The following is a 17,323-nucleotide window of genomic DNA, read 5'->3' on the forward strand; positions in this document are numbered from 1 at the left end:
GAAAAGTGTCACTATACATTGTGACAATCAAGGTGCGATATATCTGGCTTATAATCCGATATATCACGAGCGAATGAAGTATATTGACATCATGTACCATTTTATTTGAGATATCATAGCGAAGGGCAAGATTGTTGTGAATAAAATAGCAACAGCTGAGAACCCGGCAGACATGATGACGAAACCCGTTCCTTTGGCGAAGCTCGAGCTCTGTTTGAGCTCGATACGTGTCTGCAGAGAGTAAGCGCCCGTCGGGGCGTCGGGAGAGCCTGCATGGATAATAAGCACTATAATTTGGCTACAAACATTAAGTCAAGGTAGAGAATTGTCAAATTATATCTCGAGTTTAAGCCAATACACAATACCCGATTAGCATGTGCATCATTTATCAGTACACTGAAATGAGGAAGCACGTCCGCGGAGCATTTAATGAGAAACGGCGCATGTTCTGACGAAAGAATTATCCCCGCTCTTTCCATGGCCAACGTGCAGCATTTAATGAAGGACTCACAAGCTATTTTCTTCTTTGACCATATATGAAAGCTCCTTCAAAGTAGTCGCAAGAAGAATAGGCCAAAGTAATAAATTGTGGGCTTCATTTGTCTTCATTCGTAACTCTGTAATTCTCCGAATTATTAATGAATTATTTACTGATTCTCTCCGTGAAAGTAAATTTCGACATTCGGACAGAACTACGTAAATTTCTTGTGTTCTTTTATTGTTTCTCGTTTTATTTCTCTATTATTTTTACGGCTCTCGATTTAATTACAAAGCTTATGATCCGCTTCCGCCGCGTCATCCGATTATACAACAACATATGAAATTATTGCTCAATGATATATTCCGCCGCGTCACCCGACATATTGAAAAGCCTCGCCACCGAAATGGCGAAACCTGGAGGCTCCTTCGCTTCTCAGAAGATCCAGTTGCTCTGCAGTGCCAAGGACGAGCTCCAAAGCCTTGAGGGCACCGTCCAGACCATCCAAGCTGTGCTTTTGGATGCTGAGAAACAGCAATGGCACAACAACGAGCTCAAGCTCCGGCTCAAGAGGCTCAACGACGTGCTGTGCGAGTTACAGGACTTGCTCGACGATGTCGCAACTGAAGATCTGAGGTGGAAGGTCACTTCCGGCAACAAGATGTCAAAAGCCGTATGCGTTTTCTTCTCTAAATCAAATCAGCTTGCATACCGTTTTAAAGTGGCTAATAAGATTCAAGAACTTAGGAAGAAACTGGATCAGATTAAAAATGATCAGGAGTTAAACTTAGAGCGGCATCTGAGCGAGGAAACTCTTTCTATCGTGAGGAGGACAACTCACTCTTTTGCGTGCGAGGAAGAAATCATTGGTAGAGAAGAGGATAAGAAGGAGATCATCGCACATTTGCTTCATTCCTCCTCCAGAGAGAGTGTGTCGGTTGTTTCCATCGTCAGTATAGGAGGACTGGGAAAAACCACGCTTGCTGATCTGGTACACAACGATGAAAACGTGAAAGAATGTTTCAAGCTTAAGATGCGGGTGTGTCATGGGGATCCTAAAATCTTTGATGTGGATTTGATCATCAAAGAAATACTGAAATCTGCCAAATATCAATGTCAAGAGGATCCTGAGATGAATAGAAATCTGGAAGGCATTGAGAATATATCTAAGGACCAGTTGCGGAGGCTCCTTCGTAAGGTATTAGACAGGAAGAAATACTTGCTTGTTTTGGATGACCTGTGGAATGATGATCGCCAGAGATGGTTGGAACTCCGACCTTTGCTAATGGGCGGTTCAAGGGGAAGCAAGATACTCATAACCACGCGCAATCAGTCGGTTGTGCAAGCTACGGATGCGAATTCAGTTATCCATGATCTACATGGCTTATATGAAGATAAGTCATGGGAATTATTCAAGAAATTGGCTTTTGGAGATGGGGAAGAATCATTAGACTCGAAATTGGAGGAGATAGGTCGAGATATAGTTAAAAAATGCGCTGGTGTTCCCCTTGCCATCAAAACAATGGGTAGCCTTCTATACGCCAAAAATGAAAAAGAGTGGCTCAAATTCAAAGAGCATGAACTTTCAAAAATAGATAAGTCGGAACACGAAATTATGGAAGTCCTCAAGCTTAGTTACGATCATCTTCCGTTGCATTTAAAACATGGTTTTGCATATTGCGCGTTGTTTCCAAAAGATTATGTTTTTGATAAACAGACAATGATACAACTCTGGATGGCACAAGGCTTCATTGAGTCATTGGAGGGGAACGAGGACCTAGAAGAGACTGGGGATAGTTATGTCTCGGATCTACTGGATAGGTCCTTCCTCGAATTTGAAACGGTCGATGATTACACTGGTGAGGTGAAAATGTTCAAGATGCATGATCCCATTCACGATCTTGCCTTGAGAGTTGCAGGAGATGAGTGCAAGATGGTTAATCTCAATGAAGGTGGCATCTGTGAAGGAATTCGACATGCATCATTTGTTTCACAATCATCCTCACCACAAGATGTGACCTCTATTCTTGAACCGAACAATCTACGAACATTTCTAGCTTTGAAAGAGAGCAAAACATTTGTACAGAATGGGATTCTCTCCAAGTTTAGGCATTGTCGAGTGTTGGTCTTGGGCTATGCGCATTTTGGTATCCCTACTTCCTTGGGAAGTCGGTCAAAGCACTTAAGATTTCTTGATATTTCTGAAAACCAATCTATGGAGAGTATGCCAAATTCAATCATAGATTTGGTGAACTTACATACCCTTAAACTCTCCAATTGCAAGAATCTGAAAACACTTCCGAGAGATTTGAAGAAATTGGTCAACCTGAGACACCTCTTAATTAATGGATGTGACTCACTAAGCCACCTACCATCCCTAAGTGAATTCCCTTCCCTAAGGACGTTGAATCTCATGGGCTTGGATGCGTTGGAGTTCCTTCAAGAAATAAGTTACCCAGAGCATTCGAATACTAGGCGGCCCCTTCTTCCCATCTCTGGAGAGACTATCCCTCCTCGACTGTCCCAACCTAAAAGGATGGTGGGGAAGACGGCAAATGGTGGGAGCAGATCAGGATCGTGCACGGTACAATCCACAATCATCCTTCCCAAAACTTTTGTCTGCAGCAATATTGGGTTGTCCACACCTAAATTCAGTGCCACTGTTCCCCTTGATAGAATACTTGAACATTGCCAGCGCGGAGTTGTTGGAACAAGTGATGGCCGTTCTAGATTGTCCATCAAAAGCACCAGTGGAATCCACCTTCATCCCTCTCTCTAAATTAAAGGGTCTACATTTTGCTGGTGGTGATTTGGAGCACTCAATGCTCGAGACTTTACTTCCGGTGAATACAGTATGTATCTATAGCATCGAAACAAAAAAAATGAATTATCCAATGGCATTGATTGCACGATAATAAAGTATGCGCCCAATTTTTGCTTTCACACCCACTATATGTTTAAAGAATTTCATAACCGTGGAGTTTCTCACCTTAAACTGCATCCTTCATCATTTTTCTGACACCCTTCGCACCAATAGCCAGATCCAATAGCTTCTGTCACTTTCTTTTTACATGTTTTGCATGCACGATACCACATCGTTTGATCAGGCTTAATGAAACTCATAGGCTCTGACGCTGAAGAATACAGGCTGTGACAGATGAAGATGTAAGTGGTAAACATGTAGCATTTAGTTGACTCGAAGCTAACCCACCCTGTTTCTCTGGTTTTAACTTGATCGATTTGTTTGGCACAGCCTGCATTCTTCAGCGTCAGAGCCTATGTGAGTTTCATTAAGCCTGATCAAGCGATGTGGTATCGTGCATGCAAAACATGTAAAAAGAAAGTGACAGAAGCTATTGGATCTGGCTATTGGTGCGAAGGGTGTCAGAAAAATGATGAAGGATGCAGTTTAAGGTGAGAAACTCCACGGTTATGAAATTCTTTAAACATATAGTGGGTGTGAAAGCAAAAATTGGGCGCATACTGTATTCTCGTGCAATCAATGCCATTGGATAATTCATTTTTTTTGTTTCGATGCTATAGATACATAATGTAGACCCAGTGGCGATCTCTCGTGAAACTCCGCGTTTTTAGATTCAGACAACTTCCGAAACTAGTGACATTACCGGAGGGGATTCAACATGTCACTACTTTGCAATTTCTTCGGATTGAATGCTGTGAGAATCTAATGAGTTTGCCCGGGTGGATTGGTAATTTCTCTTCGCTCGAATTGCTTGAAATTATTGGCTGCAAGAGTTTAAGGAGTTTTCCTGAAGGGATTGTCTACGTCACCAACTACTGGGAGAAAGTTAGAGTCATCGGAAATGTCCAGCTAATGGTAAGTCTAGACACCATCCTCTCAATTTCAAGTAGTTTTGTGCAAAATTAAAATATTAAAGCCCGTCACCACCAGGCGGAAGCATTTGGGGTCATGTGAAAGTAGCGGATTTTCTGCCATAGAATTGGACCCTCTACCCCCCTCCCGATCTTTGGAGTCTACTTTGTGTTGATGCTTTGCTGGTGTACTCGCAAGCTACGACTTGAGATATGAATGAATATCGTTATTCTGAAAAAAAAAAAAAAAGTAGTGGATTTTTTATTTGAATTGCGCGTGCTCACAGAGAAGAAGAGAACTAAAATAAGGATCTTGCGCCTTGGAAGAAAAGAAACTCCTACGACGTTAGTTACTTGTATCTTTCTGTTTTGGTTTTGGAACTTTTATTTGCAGGAGAACATATTTTAAAGCAACCGTATATTCCTCCTCACAAATTTCACTTTTGGTAGTTTTGCACCTTTTCGGAGTTGGCTTTGTAAAATATATTGTCTTGCGCACGTTTTCTGAACTTAAGAAAAAATACTCGTTAGTTTGGAGTAAAACGAATTATACGTGTATAAAACACATATTGTATTCCTTACAAAAAAAACACATATTGTATTGTATTTAGGTAAATATAATTAATTTTTTACTCATTTTATATGTTTTTGTTAGCCAAATAAATATGCGACATGTCAATTATAATATGTAATTGCGGACGTTGCAATTATAATTACATCTTCTCGTATTCATATAAACAATTTTAATATTGTTTTAGTATTACATTAGATAGCACGAGGTAAAAATAAAATCAATTGTCATACGCGATATTTTTATAAAAAAATTACAAACAAGATAGGTATGTTTTTATATGCAAGTTTTACTGACTGGTTTGTAATGCAATTAATGTTAGACTCGTATAACATTATTTTCAGGCTTAATTTCAATAGTACCGATAAAAAAATTTATGTTTTATACCCGTCCGTATAGCGCAATGTTTAACTTCTGCCCCTTGAAAATGGCAGCGGTGGCTCGTCTTCTGTCATGTAATTGAGCTGCGGAAGAGCGTTGGCTGAGGAGGCTGAAGAGTGTCGTACGAAGTAGAGGACTTGCTCGATGATATCCCTGTAACTTTTTTGTGTTTCGATATATTTTGGTGCATTCGTATATTCCTTATCTTAAATTTCATCTTTTATTGTTTTTGCTCATTTTTTGGAGTTGGTTTTGTACAATATATTGTGATCGCAGTTCATTGTGCCTTTATTCAATCAGTCCCGTGAAAATTTATTCATGCCTCCAGTGAAATTTCCATTTGAGAGCTGGGCAAAGAACCACGACCGGTGACAACACGGCAATGAATCACGACTCGTGCAGAGCTTTAAAGTGGGCAATAAGATTGTCATGACCCTCTCAAGTGAATCCCGAGAGAGTTTAACGGATTGCTAGGCGAGCGCATATAACCCTCTTGCGAGGTAGCGCTTACGCTTCACATGGACTCTCTTAAGCACTATTGACCACAACTTGATCTCTCATTCATGATTCATCAAATTTGAATTAGAGACGCCACTGAATCTAAGCTAGCTAGGAGCCGAGTACGGCGTGGAGCCCGTGGAGCCTACATTACTTTTGCGAACAAGAGATTTCGGGTGCGACGATTTGGTTACGCTAGTTTTGCCTAATGCCCGTTACGGTACCTTTTCTCTTAAAATAAAACATTATTGCATGCAATCTTTTCGGATTTTTATTCCTAAGCACGGAAATCTATATGGCCATGAATACGCAGGCAAGCAATAAAATGAAACAATTAGTAATAAAGATAAATAAAGGTATGAAAAGAAAACAACCCGAGCCGTATCAAGCAAAGTTGATACAAGACCTTGTGAACATGCCCTGGGACAGGACCACCGCGAGTTGTGCATGAATATGCCCAAGATCTAGTAAGTAATAATGAGTGATGCATTTATTTTCCAACAAAATCTCATGAATAAAACAGGATCGGTTCGGCTCTCGGAGTTTGCGGAATGGCTCGACTTACACCTCTCGTATCAAATTTTTTTTTTTGGATTTTTCTACTCGTGATTTTGAGTAAATGGGTATGCCCTAGTCAAAATTCGTGTATGCTGAATGTTCACAAAAATGGTAATAAGCATATAAGAAAATCAATTAATAAAAAGACAGCCCGAGCCGTACCGTGCAATATAAAGATAAGGAAATCAACCCGAGCTGTCTTGGACAATAAGTAAACATAGCCTCGTCGTTATGCTCCAGGACAGGACGCGTGATCAAAAAATAGAAAGTCTATGCTTGTTCCCTAAGTAGTCAAATGTATAAAAAGGACATAATTATCACATGCTATACAAGAACAACGTCCAAAATAAATAAATTTCCTAAAACGTGTCACTAAACATGGAAATAAAATTTTTAACCAAGTAATTTAACTTACACTACATGAAATGTAATCCTAAGTCTAGTATGTGATATATATTTTTGATAACTCATGCAAAATATTTTCCTAAGGCGATCTGTGCGGAAGAGGAAAGTAAATCTAATCTAAACGATGCACCCTAAATACAAATGCAATCCTAGAGATATTTCTACGTGAATTTTATTGAATAAATCTAAAGTTACTAACACGAGAGGTGTTTATCTTTTTACTTTCCATTCCAATGACATTCAAATTACGGAAGTAAAAATGCAAATAGGACAGTCAAATAATAATGCAATCCAAACAACTTAAATATGTAGGAGAACACTTGTTCACGAAAAAATCTTAGTCCCCTATAATGTCAATTATTATGATGCAAAAGCAATGTGAAATCCTATTCGAATAAAACACTATATGCAAATATGCCTTTTTCTAAGTGTTAGATATTCAAGATGCAACTTCCTAAGTGAAAAATACCTAATAAATCTAACCATGGAATTTTATTCAACAGCCCCCTAACTATGCAAATCTAAAATGTAAACATAGCATGTTAATCTAACATAGAAAAGTAGTTGTTGACATCTAAATTCCGGCTACCATATTTCATGTTGCATAAGAAAATTAGGAACCGATCCTAACCCTAAACAAAAATACCACTAACATAATTTGCTCATAAATTGCATTTAAGTCGGTCCGGTTATAAAAATGATGCATGGGGTTCAAGGATAGAGACCCTGGTCTTTATTGACTGAGCTCACATGAGCTAAGTCCCAATGAAATTGGCTAACCCATTTATCTCTCTTGCTTGGTCAAATTTCACATGTGCAAGGCACATGTGATTCCAAAATTAAGAGAATAACTTAAGGAGCAAGGATTCACAAAATATATATCAAGGGAGAAATTATCGGTCAAAGAAAGGGAACAACTTAACAAGGGAAAAGAGACATTATGGGCTGAATAAAGGAATATCTCCGTAGTAGTAGGATGTATGGCAAGGTGAAACCATATATTTGGACATGCAAGGCATATCTCCTAATTCTTTAAAAAACGGCAATAGGAATGTATACACTTGGAAGGAAGAGATTTGCCTATTGAAAGAAAAAGGAAGAGTTTAGGACAAAATTACCCTTGTTCTAGTCGCCAAAAAATGTTCGCCGGCGAATATTTGGCTGGCCGGCGAGTTGTTTGAGACTGATTTGGCTACTTCAAGCCCATATTTGAAGCAAAATTCACTTTAGGCATTTTTTTGACATCGCTTCAACCGTTTATTTGGAATTTTCCCAAAAATATATAACACAAATTAGAAAGACAATAAGAGTGAGTTTTTAGGTTGAATTTTCTACCATGGTAACCGAGTTAGGTGTCATACCTTTCGTGCGTGTGTCCACCCTCATTAATCAAATTACCCACGCCACCCCTACTTCGGCTTGCACGTGAGAGAATGTGTTGAAATATCATTCGTCGCTTAACAACGGGTCTTATGGGCTCTTTATATACATACCTATAAGCTTAAATTTCTAGAGTCGGACTTCTTAACAAAGAGAAATGAAAAGGAACAAATGAAGCAACCTGGAGTTTGTAGGACGTCTCCTCTTCAATCTCACACCCAAAACCAAAGCATCTCTTAAAGCAGAAGTTGTAGATCTTCTTTGCTTCCTCTTCACTGGAGCCATTTACAAACAAAGCAGCGTGGACAATCAACAAAATCTTCCAAATAAAAAACCACATAGGGAAAACCCTTGAACATTCATTTGGATACTATTAGCACAACGACAAGTACCCAAAGAAAAAACGTTTCATATCGTTCACATAAAAAAGTCAAAGCAAGCATCCACCGTACAGAGATTAGAACAACATTTCATTATGTTGAAGTAAAAGATTTATCCCAACATTAATCCCGTTGCTGATTTTATCGGCCATTTTTAAGAGCCAACAGTCCTGTAATCTTACTTTTTTTCCCTCCTTTTTTGGCCAGAATCCTGTAATCTAGTGTGCAAAGTTGAATAAATATACAACTTGACGTGGTCCACTGTTACCGCCACGAATAATTGGGCCGAGCGTCGGCACAGCATCATCCTCGTCATGTGGCTCGGCGTCTTCACTCTCAACTTACCACCATGCCCAGATGTTGTTCGATGCAACTCCCCAGCCGTAGCCGCATCCACCGCGTCAGATCTCGCATCTCCATATCTAGCTTTTCGTCTCCAAACTCATCCGAGTTATCACAGTGGGGCGGGATGGGAGCTTGAGGTGGCGAGGCGCGGCGGACGAGGACAGAGGCACACACACGAGCGGCGGCGGGGAGAGAATTGTGCTCAACTGCGAGTTTCCTGTAATTCCAAGTGGTGTAGTACTCGGGATTGATCTCCAGGAGCTTCGCGCTCGTGTCAAGAGCCTCCTACATGTATCTGAGAGCAACATTGCATCACTAAAACACCTGATCAAAAGAAGTCGTTCAGTTTATACGACGATTTTGATCTTTTCACAGAGAGAGAGAGAGAGAGAGAGAGAGAGAGAGAGAGAGAGAGAGAGAGAGAGAGAGAGAGAGAGAGAGCGCATTTGGTTGTGGTGATTAGGGAGAAACCGGGATTGAAGAGCTGTTTGCTTCTGGGCTTTGGCGGCTGATGCAGCTGCATCTTCTGGCTTCGGAGCCGTCTGAGGCAGGCCATGCATTTTTTCCGGTGGAGAGAGAGAGAGAGAGACGAAATGTGAACTTGGAACCAAGAGAGGCTTAAGGATTAAGGAAGCCGTGGAGCTTGAATCTGAGTTTTCTGATCAGACAAAACTGAGAGAGAAACGGGGGACCCATGATTTTGGTAGTTCTGTCATTCTAATCATCAAAGGTGGGGATGATGGCAATAGAGGGGTGGATTCAGTGCTTCAAAATTATTCAATTTAATATGTACTTTGGGCTTTTCACAAAGGAACAAGTTATTCACGCTATTCTTTTCTCTATTGCAAGTTATGCTATTTCATCTGGTGGAGTAACTGAACATGAAGTAACATCGAGATGCCGTTGGTCTTGCTATATATTCGTGCCTGAAGTTGATCAAGAGGCACCGCCAAACCATTGTCTCCAAACAAAAACATCAGCTCTGCAACCTCCTCTCAAACACTCCTCAACCCCAGCTTTTGCCTTTGGAAATGGTGGAAGCAGTTCTCTTCAGCCTTGCCACTGACATACTGAAAAGCCTAGCTGCCGAAATGGCGAAACCTGGAGGCTTGTGACATCCTCAATCCGACCCCTGTTTGAGACGTGGGAAATGGTTTAAAGTACTGAAGCATTGATAGCAGGGATAGACCGTGAGTCGAACAAGCTTAAATGTGGATCGATTTCGGATCAACCACGAGTCGCCCTTAATCCCTGAAAGTCTCCCATTTGTACAAGCAACGTCAGAGGCTCTTCCAAGTGAATTTAACCATAGAACTCGGTCTAGTTACGAGTATCGGTTTATAGATAATTAAGAGACAACCTTTTTTGACGACTTAATTAAGCATTATTGGACCGTTAATCTTCAGACAAGTGAACACGAGCCAAGCATTGGAAGCCCAACGAAGGCCCACGCCCAAAACAAGTCTAGTGGACTTGTTCGGCCTTGTTAAGCGCCCGTCAAGAGAGAAAAGCCCATCTTGCCCACATTTGACCATTTGGTGATTTTTGGAAGATTGTACATTAATGTGCCATGTGCATTAATAGTGTTTAATGAATAGTAACCTACAGTTTAGCCTTTAATGCACCTTCTAGAAGCTTTGATTGGGAAGAGACCAAAGTTGGTCTTGCTTTGAGGACGAAAACAACCTAGCTAGCTTCTTGTTTGGTTCTCTTGGTTAGTTCCCAACTAAATGCATGTGCCTATATTGGTAGCCATGCAAGCCTAGTGTGAGACTTGATGGAGAAGAATTCAAGATGGCCTCTTGGCCTTGTATTTGCTTGGATGGGAGCAAATTAAGGAAGACTTAGGCTAGGGTAGATAGTAGAGTTCATAAATGCAATTGCATTATTGCTCTCTCTCAAACTCAAGGAAGCCTTCCCTTTTTCTCTATGATTTCTCTAATTTCTCTCATTCTCTCTCTCTCACTCACCCTCCCTCTCGGTTGCTCGCCGTCCATGCCATCGCCACTCGCCGTTCGTCCGCCGTTTGTTGTCGTCCGTAGATCTCACCCCGGTTTTGTGAGTAGATCCCCTAACCCTTGGATAGGGCGTTATGTTGCGTAATTTGGATGTAGGGTAAGTTCCGGTTCTGTGATTTTCATGATTGATCTCGCTTGTTTAGGAAGAGGAAGCTCGTGTATGAATTTTGTATGGTTTACTCATGATTTGCTTGGGTTTCGAAGTTCGAGAATTAGTATATCCTTGTAGCATGTATGACTAGTTATAAGAAAAGTCTAATATGGCCACATGATTGTCAGATTTGGAGAGACTGTTGTTATTTGATTATGTTTTACCATGTGCATGTCTATTTTTGCAAGATATCGTTATGGTTGAGTTATGTGTCTGTAGAATGTTGCTTGGAACCAATTGATGAGTGATTTTAGTAATTGTCTTGCAAATATTAATTTATAATGAAGTGTTGTTGGTTATATGTGATTGTGGATGCTTGAAATCATACTCCGAGTTGTTCGGCATTTCTCTATCGACTCGGTTCCGGTAAGTCATAATATACACTTATTGCACGCCTTTGAGGCTCTTGCATGTGCTTGAAGCAGAGATAAGAACCAGTATGAGTGATTGTTTGTGCGTATGATCACATAAGAGAACCCATCACCGATGGATTTTGGATGCCGTTCGCGGATGAATTTCAGAACGAAGCCCTTGATTGGATCTCGTTGTCGAGTGAGTTCGAGACGTTGCTGTGCTCGACTGGGCGGGACGATGCCTAGTTACACCGAAAGACCACTGACGAGGGTTTGGTCTTGGTCGATTGCGATCGGACCGCTTGCGATCATAATAACTGGAACACACGTGAGATGTTGTGAATGCGATTGTGCACGACTTATGTGACATGAATTGGACTTTTGGTTATTATGTGCATTGTAGGTGCTCGAGGTCCTCTTTCATGTTTATAGATAAGGCAAAGCAAGGGCTTTGCTATTGATCTGCCATCGACATTTTGATCTCCAAGTTTTTCGTGTTTTCGATGCGAGGCATCCTCTGATACGAGGATTAGGCGATTTACTTATTAAGTTTTACTCATTTATTATTGTTCACTTCTTTTCAAGCTTGTAGGTATGTATAGCTGTATCGTCCGTTTTGGGTACTCCGTAACCAAGGAAGTGGACGTTACTGAAGTCGTGGTAGCGGGGAGTGATATTACCTATCATAAGTACACCACCACAATATGGGTCGATGAGGGCCTAGGGCACTTGGTTTCTTCTCGTTTTGTGGCCTGGTTCGTATGGTTCAATAGGGATCTCTTCGGTCCTTTTCGTGGGTTCGACGGACCCCCGGGTGACATTGGCGGAGCCCTAATGGATCCCATGGTGGGGAACCCTCTCAATGGCGTCGTGAGCGACCTGGACTATGATCCCGAGCCTGAACTATAGAGAATCGGCCTCCCGTGGGGAACCACTTTTTAGAAGTCGCCCTCATAGATAGAGGAGTTAGGACTAATCTTGACCCTTTGTGGGCTTGTAATTAGCTAACTTCCGATTGTTAATGATGCTTATATATGAAATGTGTTTTGTCTACGTGTTTTTCTTACTATCCATTTGTTGTCGTTGATTGGGTGATGTTCAAGTATGCTTCTGCATGTGCTTAATCGAAAGATAAAAGAAACGGGTCGGCGACGCCTTTTGGGACGTCGCATTTCAATGACCTCGCGGATGTCGCGCGCCCGAGGCTCGGGGAGATAGGGTACGGGGTGTGACAAGGCTCATTCGCTTCTCAGAAGATCCAGTTGCTCTGCGGTACCAAGGACGAGCTCCAAAGTCTTGAGGACACCATCCAGACCATCCAAGCTGTGCTTTTGGATGCCGAGAAGCAGCAATGGCACAGCAACCAGGTCAAGTTCTGGCTAAACAGGCTCAAGGACATGCTGTACGACATACAGGACTTGCTCGACGATGTCGCAACCGAAGATCTGAGGCGAAAGGTCACTTTCGGTAACAAGAAGTCGAAAGCGGTACGCGTTTTCTTCTCTAAATCAAATCAGCTTGCACACCGTCTCAAAGTGGCTAATAAGATTCAGGAACTTAGGAAGAAACTGGATTGGATTAAAAATGATAGGGGTTCCATTTAGAGCAGCATCAGAGTGAGGAAATAATGGCCATCGGGAGAGGAAAGAAACCTGAAGTTTCTGCACCCGACAGAGCAATAATTGGTAGGGAAGTGTGACATTCCGAAATTTCCGCCAATTGGATATTATGAAATAACTGAGTTTTATGAAATGTGCTCGCAGTAAATTCTCGTCCGGAACTGATCATTCCTGGGAATGCTAACCATTAGGGAAAGGCTAATAGGGGAATTAAATTAGCGCGACTAAAGAAAATTCGACCGTGAATGGACTTCGACCATTAAATCGCGTAAGTGATATTTTGAGCCACTGTTGGCCGATCCAACGATAGTTAGGGGTCAGTTCGCCACTATCCTAGTAGTGGATCGCGGGTGATTCCATAGGACCACGAAACGACGTGACGAATGATTCCGAAATTATACCGAACGATCGTACCCCTCGGATCAAGTGATTGATCTTCACGATTTTAATGACAACCGAGGTCGTCACGCACCGAACGGACTTGCACTTGACTCGATTCAGTATCAGTCATGAGTCGATTCTGCGAATTTCCCCAGCAAGTGTAACAGCCCGAATTTCGATGTAATTCCGGGATCAATAAAATTGACAATATTTCGCATTTCATTTTGGTAAGTCTCGCCCGGAGCTGATCACTCTTGGGATACTAACCAACGGGGTATGGCTAACTAGGAAACGGTACGTGGACCAGGGACTCGATAGTGAACGGGACACCGATCTCGAGATATGATGAGGGAATATTTTGGGCCAACGTGGGCCGATATTAGGAAAGGTGATGGATTTGGTTTGGCCATGGCCAACAATGTACAATCGGATCGCAGGTGATTCTGCAAGACCGAAAGTGCACGTGACCAACCAGCCCTGAACCTGAACCGAAAGATCGCGACCTCTGGAACTAGTGATGATTTCTCATTCTCTCAATGATCGGGACCATTGTAAGTCGAATAACCCTAGGTCGATACGCGTAGATCCTAAACAGCCGCCCGTTAGTGAGAGACCCTGAAATTGAAAGTTTAGCGAGTTTTGTTCACGGAATTGGGCTCGGATTTCGATGCCGATTTTCAAAGGCTTAAGAGACTATTTTTGGGAATCTGACGTCGTATTACGCTGGCGACACACGTTTGGAGTTAGTACGAGTAAAAATTGGAATTTCGGTCCGGGGGTGAAAAATTACGATTTTGCCCCTCGGGACGCCAGCGTTGCTTTTCGAGGCCAAATGAGGTTATTTTTCGAGGCCGACACCATTTTTGGGTGGCCACGCATACCAGGAGTCGTTATGGCCAAAAATTGGAATTTCGACAAAAAATTAGAAAATAATATTATTTTATTCCCGAAACTTCGCAGTAGATTTTCGAGGGCTTAGAAAGTGAATTTCGTGAATCTGACGCCATATTATGTTGGCCACGCACATATGGAACACGTATGTGCGAAAATTGAAATTTCGCCCCGGGACCGGAAAAATGACGGTTTTGCCCCTGGGCCGTTTTCAGGTCCGAATTTTTGGGAAATTTTTGGGATAAGTAACTATGGTTATCAGCTGCATTATTGGCACCAAAGACCCAATTGCCCATCAATTATTTAAGCCTATCTCTTTAGAACCGTTAGATTAGGGGCGTTTTGGTCATTTTTCACGGATTGGCGACACGTGGCGCCCCTTGGCTGCCATGTTTGACCAGATAAGACTCTCTCTCTCTCCTCTCACCCTCACTCACGGCAGAACCACCCCCAGCAGCCCCCACCAGCTCTTTCTCTCCCATTTTCTCTCTTTTCCCTCATGGTTTTGTCTTGCCGGAGCTCGCCGCCGGCCACCGGAGCGCCGCCGCCGGCTGCCGTGCCTCGCCGTCGACCACCTCAGCCCCCAGCCTGAGCCTCGCCTCCGTCTGACCCCTTTCCCTCTCTCTTTCCCTCTCTTTTTCTCTCTTTTTCTCTCCCGGTTTAGCACCGCCGCCGCGTCGGAGCCTCGCCGGAGCTTCACCGGAGCTCGGATCGCCGTTCCGTCGCCACCCAGCCGTCCAGCCTCACCGTACGACGCCGACCGTCACCGTCCGTATGGTCGGTACTGTAGCGTCCGTACGGCCCGCCGTGCCGTCACTGCCACTTCGCCGGCCACCGTTTCCGACCGCCGTACAAGTCCGTACCGCGTGAACAGTACGCTGTGAACAGTACCGTGAACAGTGCCGCGTGAACAGTACGCGCCGCCGGGAATTCCGCCGCCGATTTCACTGTTCATCAGTGATCGGTCGCCGTTCCTCGTCGTCGTGATCTTGGATTAAGTGAGTAAAATTCCTAAACCCGGATTAGGACTGTTAGTGCGTTTTTCTGGACTGGTTTAGTTATTATCGGTACAATTTGGACTGGCTTGGATAGTATCAGTGGGTATTTCAGACTGGGTTGAGGACGGATTGGTAGAAATTATCATTGGGAAATTTAGTGGATTAATGAGAATTATTTGGGGAGATTAATTGGATTAAATGACCAATTTAGGAGCCCGTTGGAAAATTACCGGGTATGTCCGGGTTGACTGATTGTACGTCAATTGTGCCTAATTGTGGTTGATTTCGTACTGCTATGTCGTATGTGGTGTGGCTGAGTTTATGGAGTGCGATTGGCCATTGTTTGGTTTACAATGAATTATTGATTTGTGAATCGCACGTTAGGCCACACGGTATTAATTGGGCCAATTAAGCACGTGTTGTGACATTGAGTGTCTGAATTATATTGGTGCTCGTGGTGCATTGCATTGCATAACATGGACACGCATTGCGTATGCCAAGAGTGATGAAATTGTGTGAGAATGCGTGTCTGCCATGAGCATGTGATCACCTAAAATACCCTGAAGCGTTATACGCTGGGTTCAGATAATAATGAGTGGTGTGATCACCTAAGGACCTTCGGGTCGATACCGTCCTCATGCACTTTGAAGCAGGACGATGCCCGGTACGTCCGGAAGGCGACCATCCTCATGCACTTTGAAGCAGGTTCTGGTTTGCAAGGAGAACAGTGTTGCGCCTCATGCACTTTGAAGCAGGCTAGAGACACTGAGCCAGATCGGTTGCTGCGCCTCATGCACTTTGAAGCAGGCTAGACGCACCGGGCCGTGAAAAATTGATGACTCGAGTCGTAATAAATAATAAATTGGGCGATTGCCAGTGTGCCAGTGTGGGCCAGTGGGCCGGGAAATACACGTGACATGTCGACGACATTTGCATGCATGAACATGCATGGACTAGCATGCGAGTGTGTGAGCCTCGGTGCATGAGCATGTGATTGGCGTACATGTGATAATATGTGTCATGTACGTGCCGTGATTATTATATATTGAACTGCCAACCTGTAGGGTCGGAGGATTATTTGATTGTTGTTGCACTATGGTTTCACATATTTATTTCCGGTCAGGAGATTGCATGCTAGCCTAGCCTAGGTTTAGGGGTTGAACTCATTGAGATTCGTCTCACGGTTGTGTAAACCGAAACATTTCAGACCCCCAACCGTAGAATGTCGAAGGCATCACCTCTTTTTGGGATACCGCACAATATTCAGCGGTCGTCAAGCGTGCACCCCTGTGGTGATAGAGCAGCCTATGTGAGATATTATGCTGTTTTGTTTGTAAATGTGGGAGAGGCGCACTACCACACCCAAGAATATGTGGCTTGGTGCTATCGAGGAGCCGACGGAGCAATCGGACCCCCGCTCAGGACCTTTGATGTCCCGGTAGATGTGAATAATGTCATGATCCCACATATGGTAAGTGGTGAGATTTCCGATCCTCCAACTACGCCTGATTGGAGCAACCAGGGCGAAACCGTGGACGGACCTGCTGCTATGGTCGAGGAGGCTGAGGAACCTGAAGTGTTGTATGCTGATCTGGAACCCTTGGACCACCAGAATGAAGAAGAGCCGGTAGCTATGGAAGTAGATCACGAACATGATGGAGAGGTTGAGGAACTGGGATCCGATTAAGAAATAGGAGCCGAGGACGAGCTAGGATTATACTTAGACCCTGAGTTAGAACCGGATTCGGTGGACGAGAGTGATGCAGCAGAAGACATGGATTCCGAGGAGTCTGAGTCCCAGGAGAGCTCGATAGAGGAGTTCTCAGGGTCCGACCGGGACTGGGGTCCCTAGGTTAGCAATACTCCTAAGTAAAGCGAGTACACCTTTTTGACTGAAGCCTGTCTTAGTCCCATCCAGTACCCCTAGCTACTTACCCTTTTGACCTAGAGGCTGCTATTATGAGTGTTGACTGCCGTTGTTGTATAAACGAATATTGTAAAAAGGTTTTTATAGCAATGTAAGTATGTACCTATTTTCTACTGCGATCGTGTTTATTGCTTGGCTATCCTTGGCTCGTATTT

General features: G+C 43.1%; 3 protein-coding genes across 3 annotated transcripts in view; all 3 read left to right on the forward strand.

The window, feature by feature from the left end:
• The first annotated feature begins 867 nt into the window (after positions 1–867).
• On the forward strand, positions 868–4,721 carry LOC130140223 (disease resistance protein RGA2-like). Its single transcript, XM_056319071.1, has 5 exons — positions 868–3,036; positions 3,155–3,330; positions 3,732–3,892; positions 4,073–4,316; positions 4,707–4,721. The coding sequence occupies exons 1-5, from the start codon at positions 885–887 to the stop codon at positions 4,719–4,721; spliced, it is 2,748 nt and encodes a 915-aa protein (XP_056175046.1). The 5' UTR covers positions 868–884.
• Positions 4,722–9,447: 4,726 nt separating this feature from the next.
• Positions 9,448–17,323, forward strand: part of LOC115683569 (putative disease resistance protein RGA1) — a 94,608-nt gene continuing 86,732 nt past the window's right edge. Inside the window, exon 1 of the mRNA XM_056319223.1 lies at positions 9,448–9,533. The gene's annotated coding sequence lies outside the window, so the exon portion shown is untranslated. The remainder of the gene's footprint in view (positions 9,534–17,323) is intronic.
• On the forward strand, positions 9,748–12,956 carry LOC115683596 (putative disease resistance protein RGA1). The gene is made up of 2 exons (XM_030608140.2): positions 9,748–9,937; positions 12,589–12,956. The coding sequence occupies exons 1-2, from the start codon at positions 9,862–9,864 to the stop codon at positions 12,954–12,956; spliced, it is 444 nt and encodes a 147-aa protein (XP_030464000.1). The 5' UTR covers positions 9,748–9,861.

The sequence above is a fragment of the Syzygium oleosum genome, unplaced genomic scaffold, assembly GCF_021117445.2.
Source record: "Syzygium oleosum isolate NSW1041296 unplaced genomic scaffold, Sole_v2.1 Sole_v2.01, whole genome shotgun sequence".
NCBI lineage: Eukaryota > Viridiplantae > Streptophyta > Magnoliopsida > Myrtales > Myrtaceae > Syzygium > Syzygium oleosum.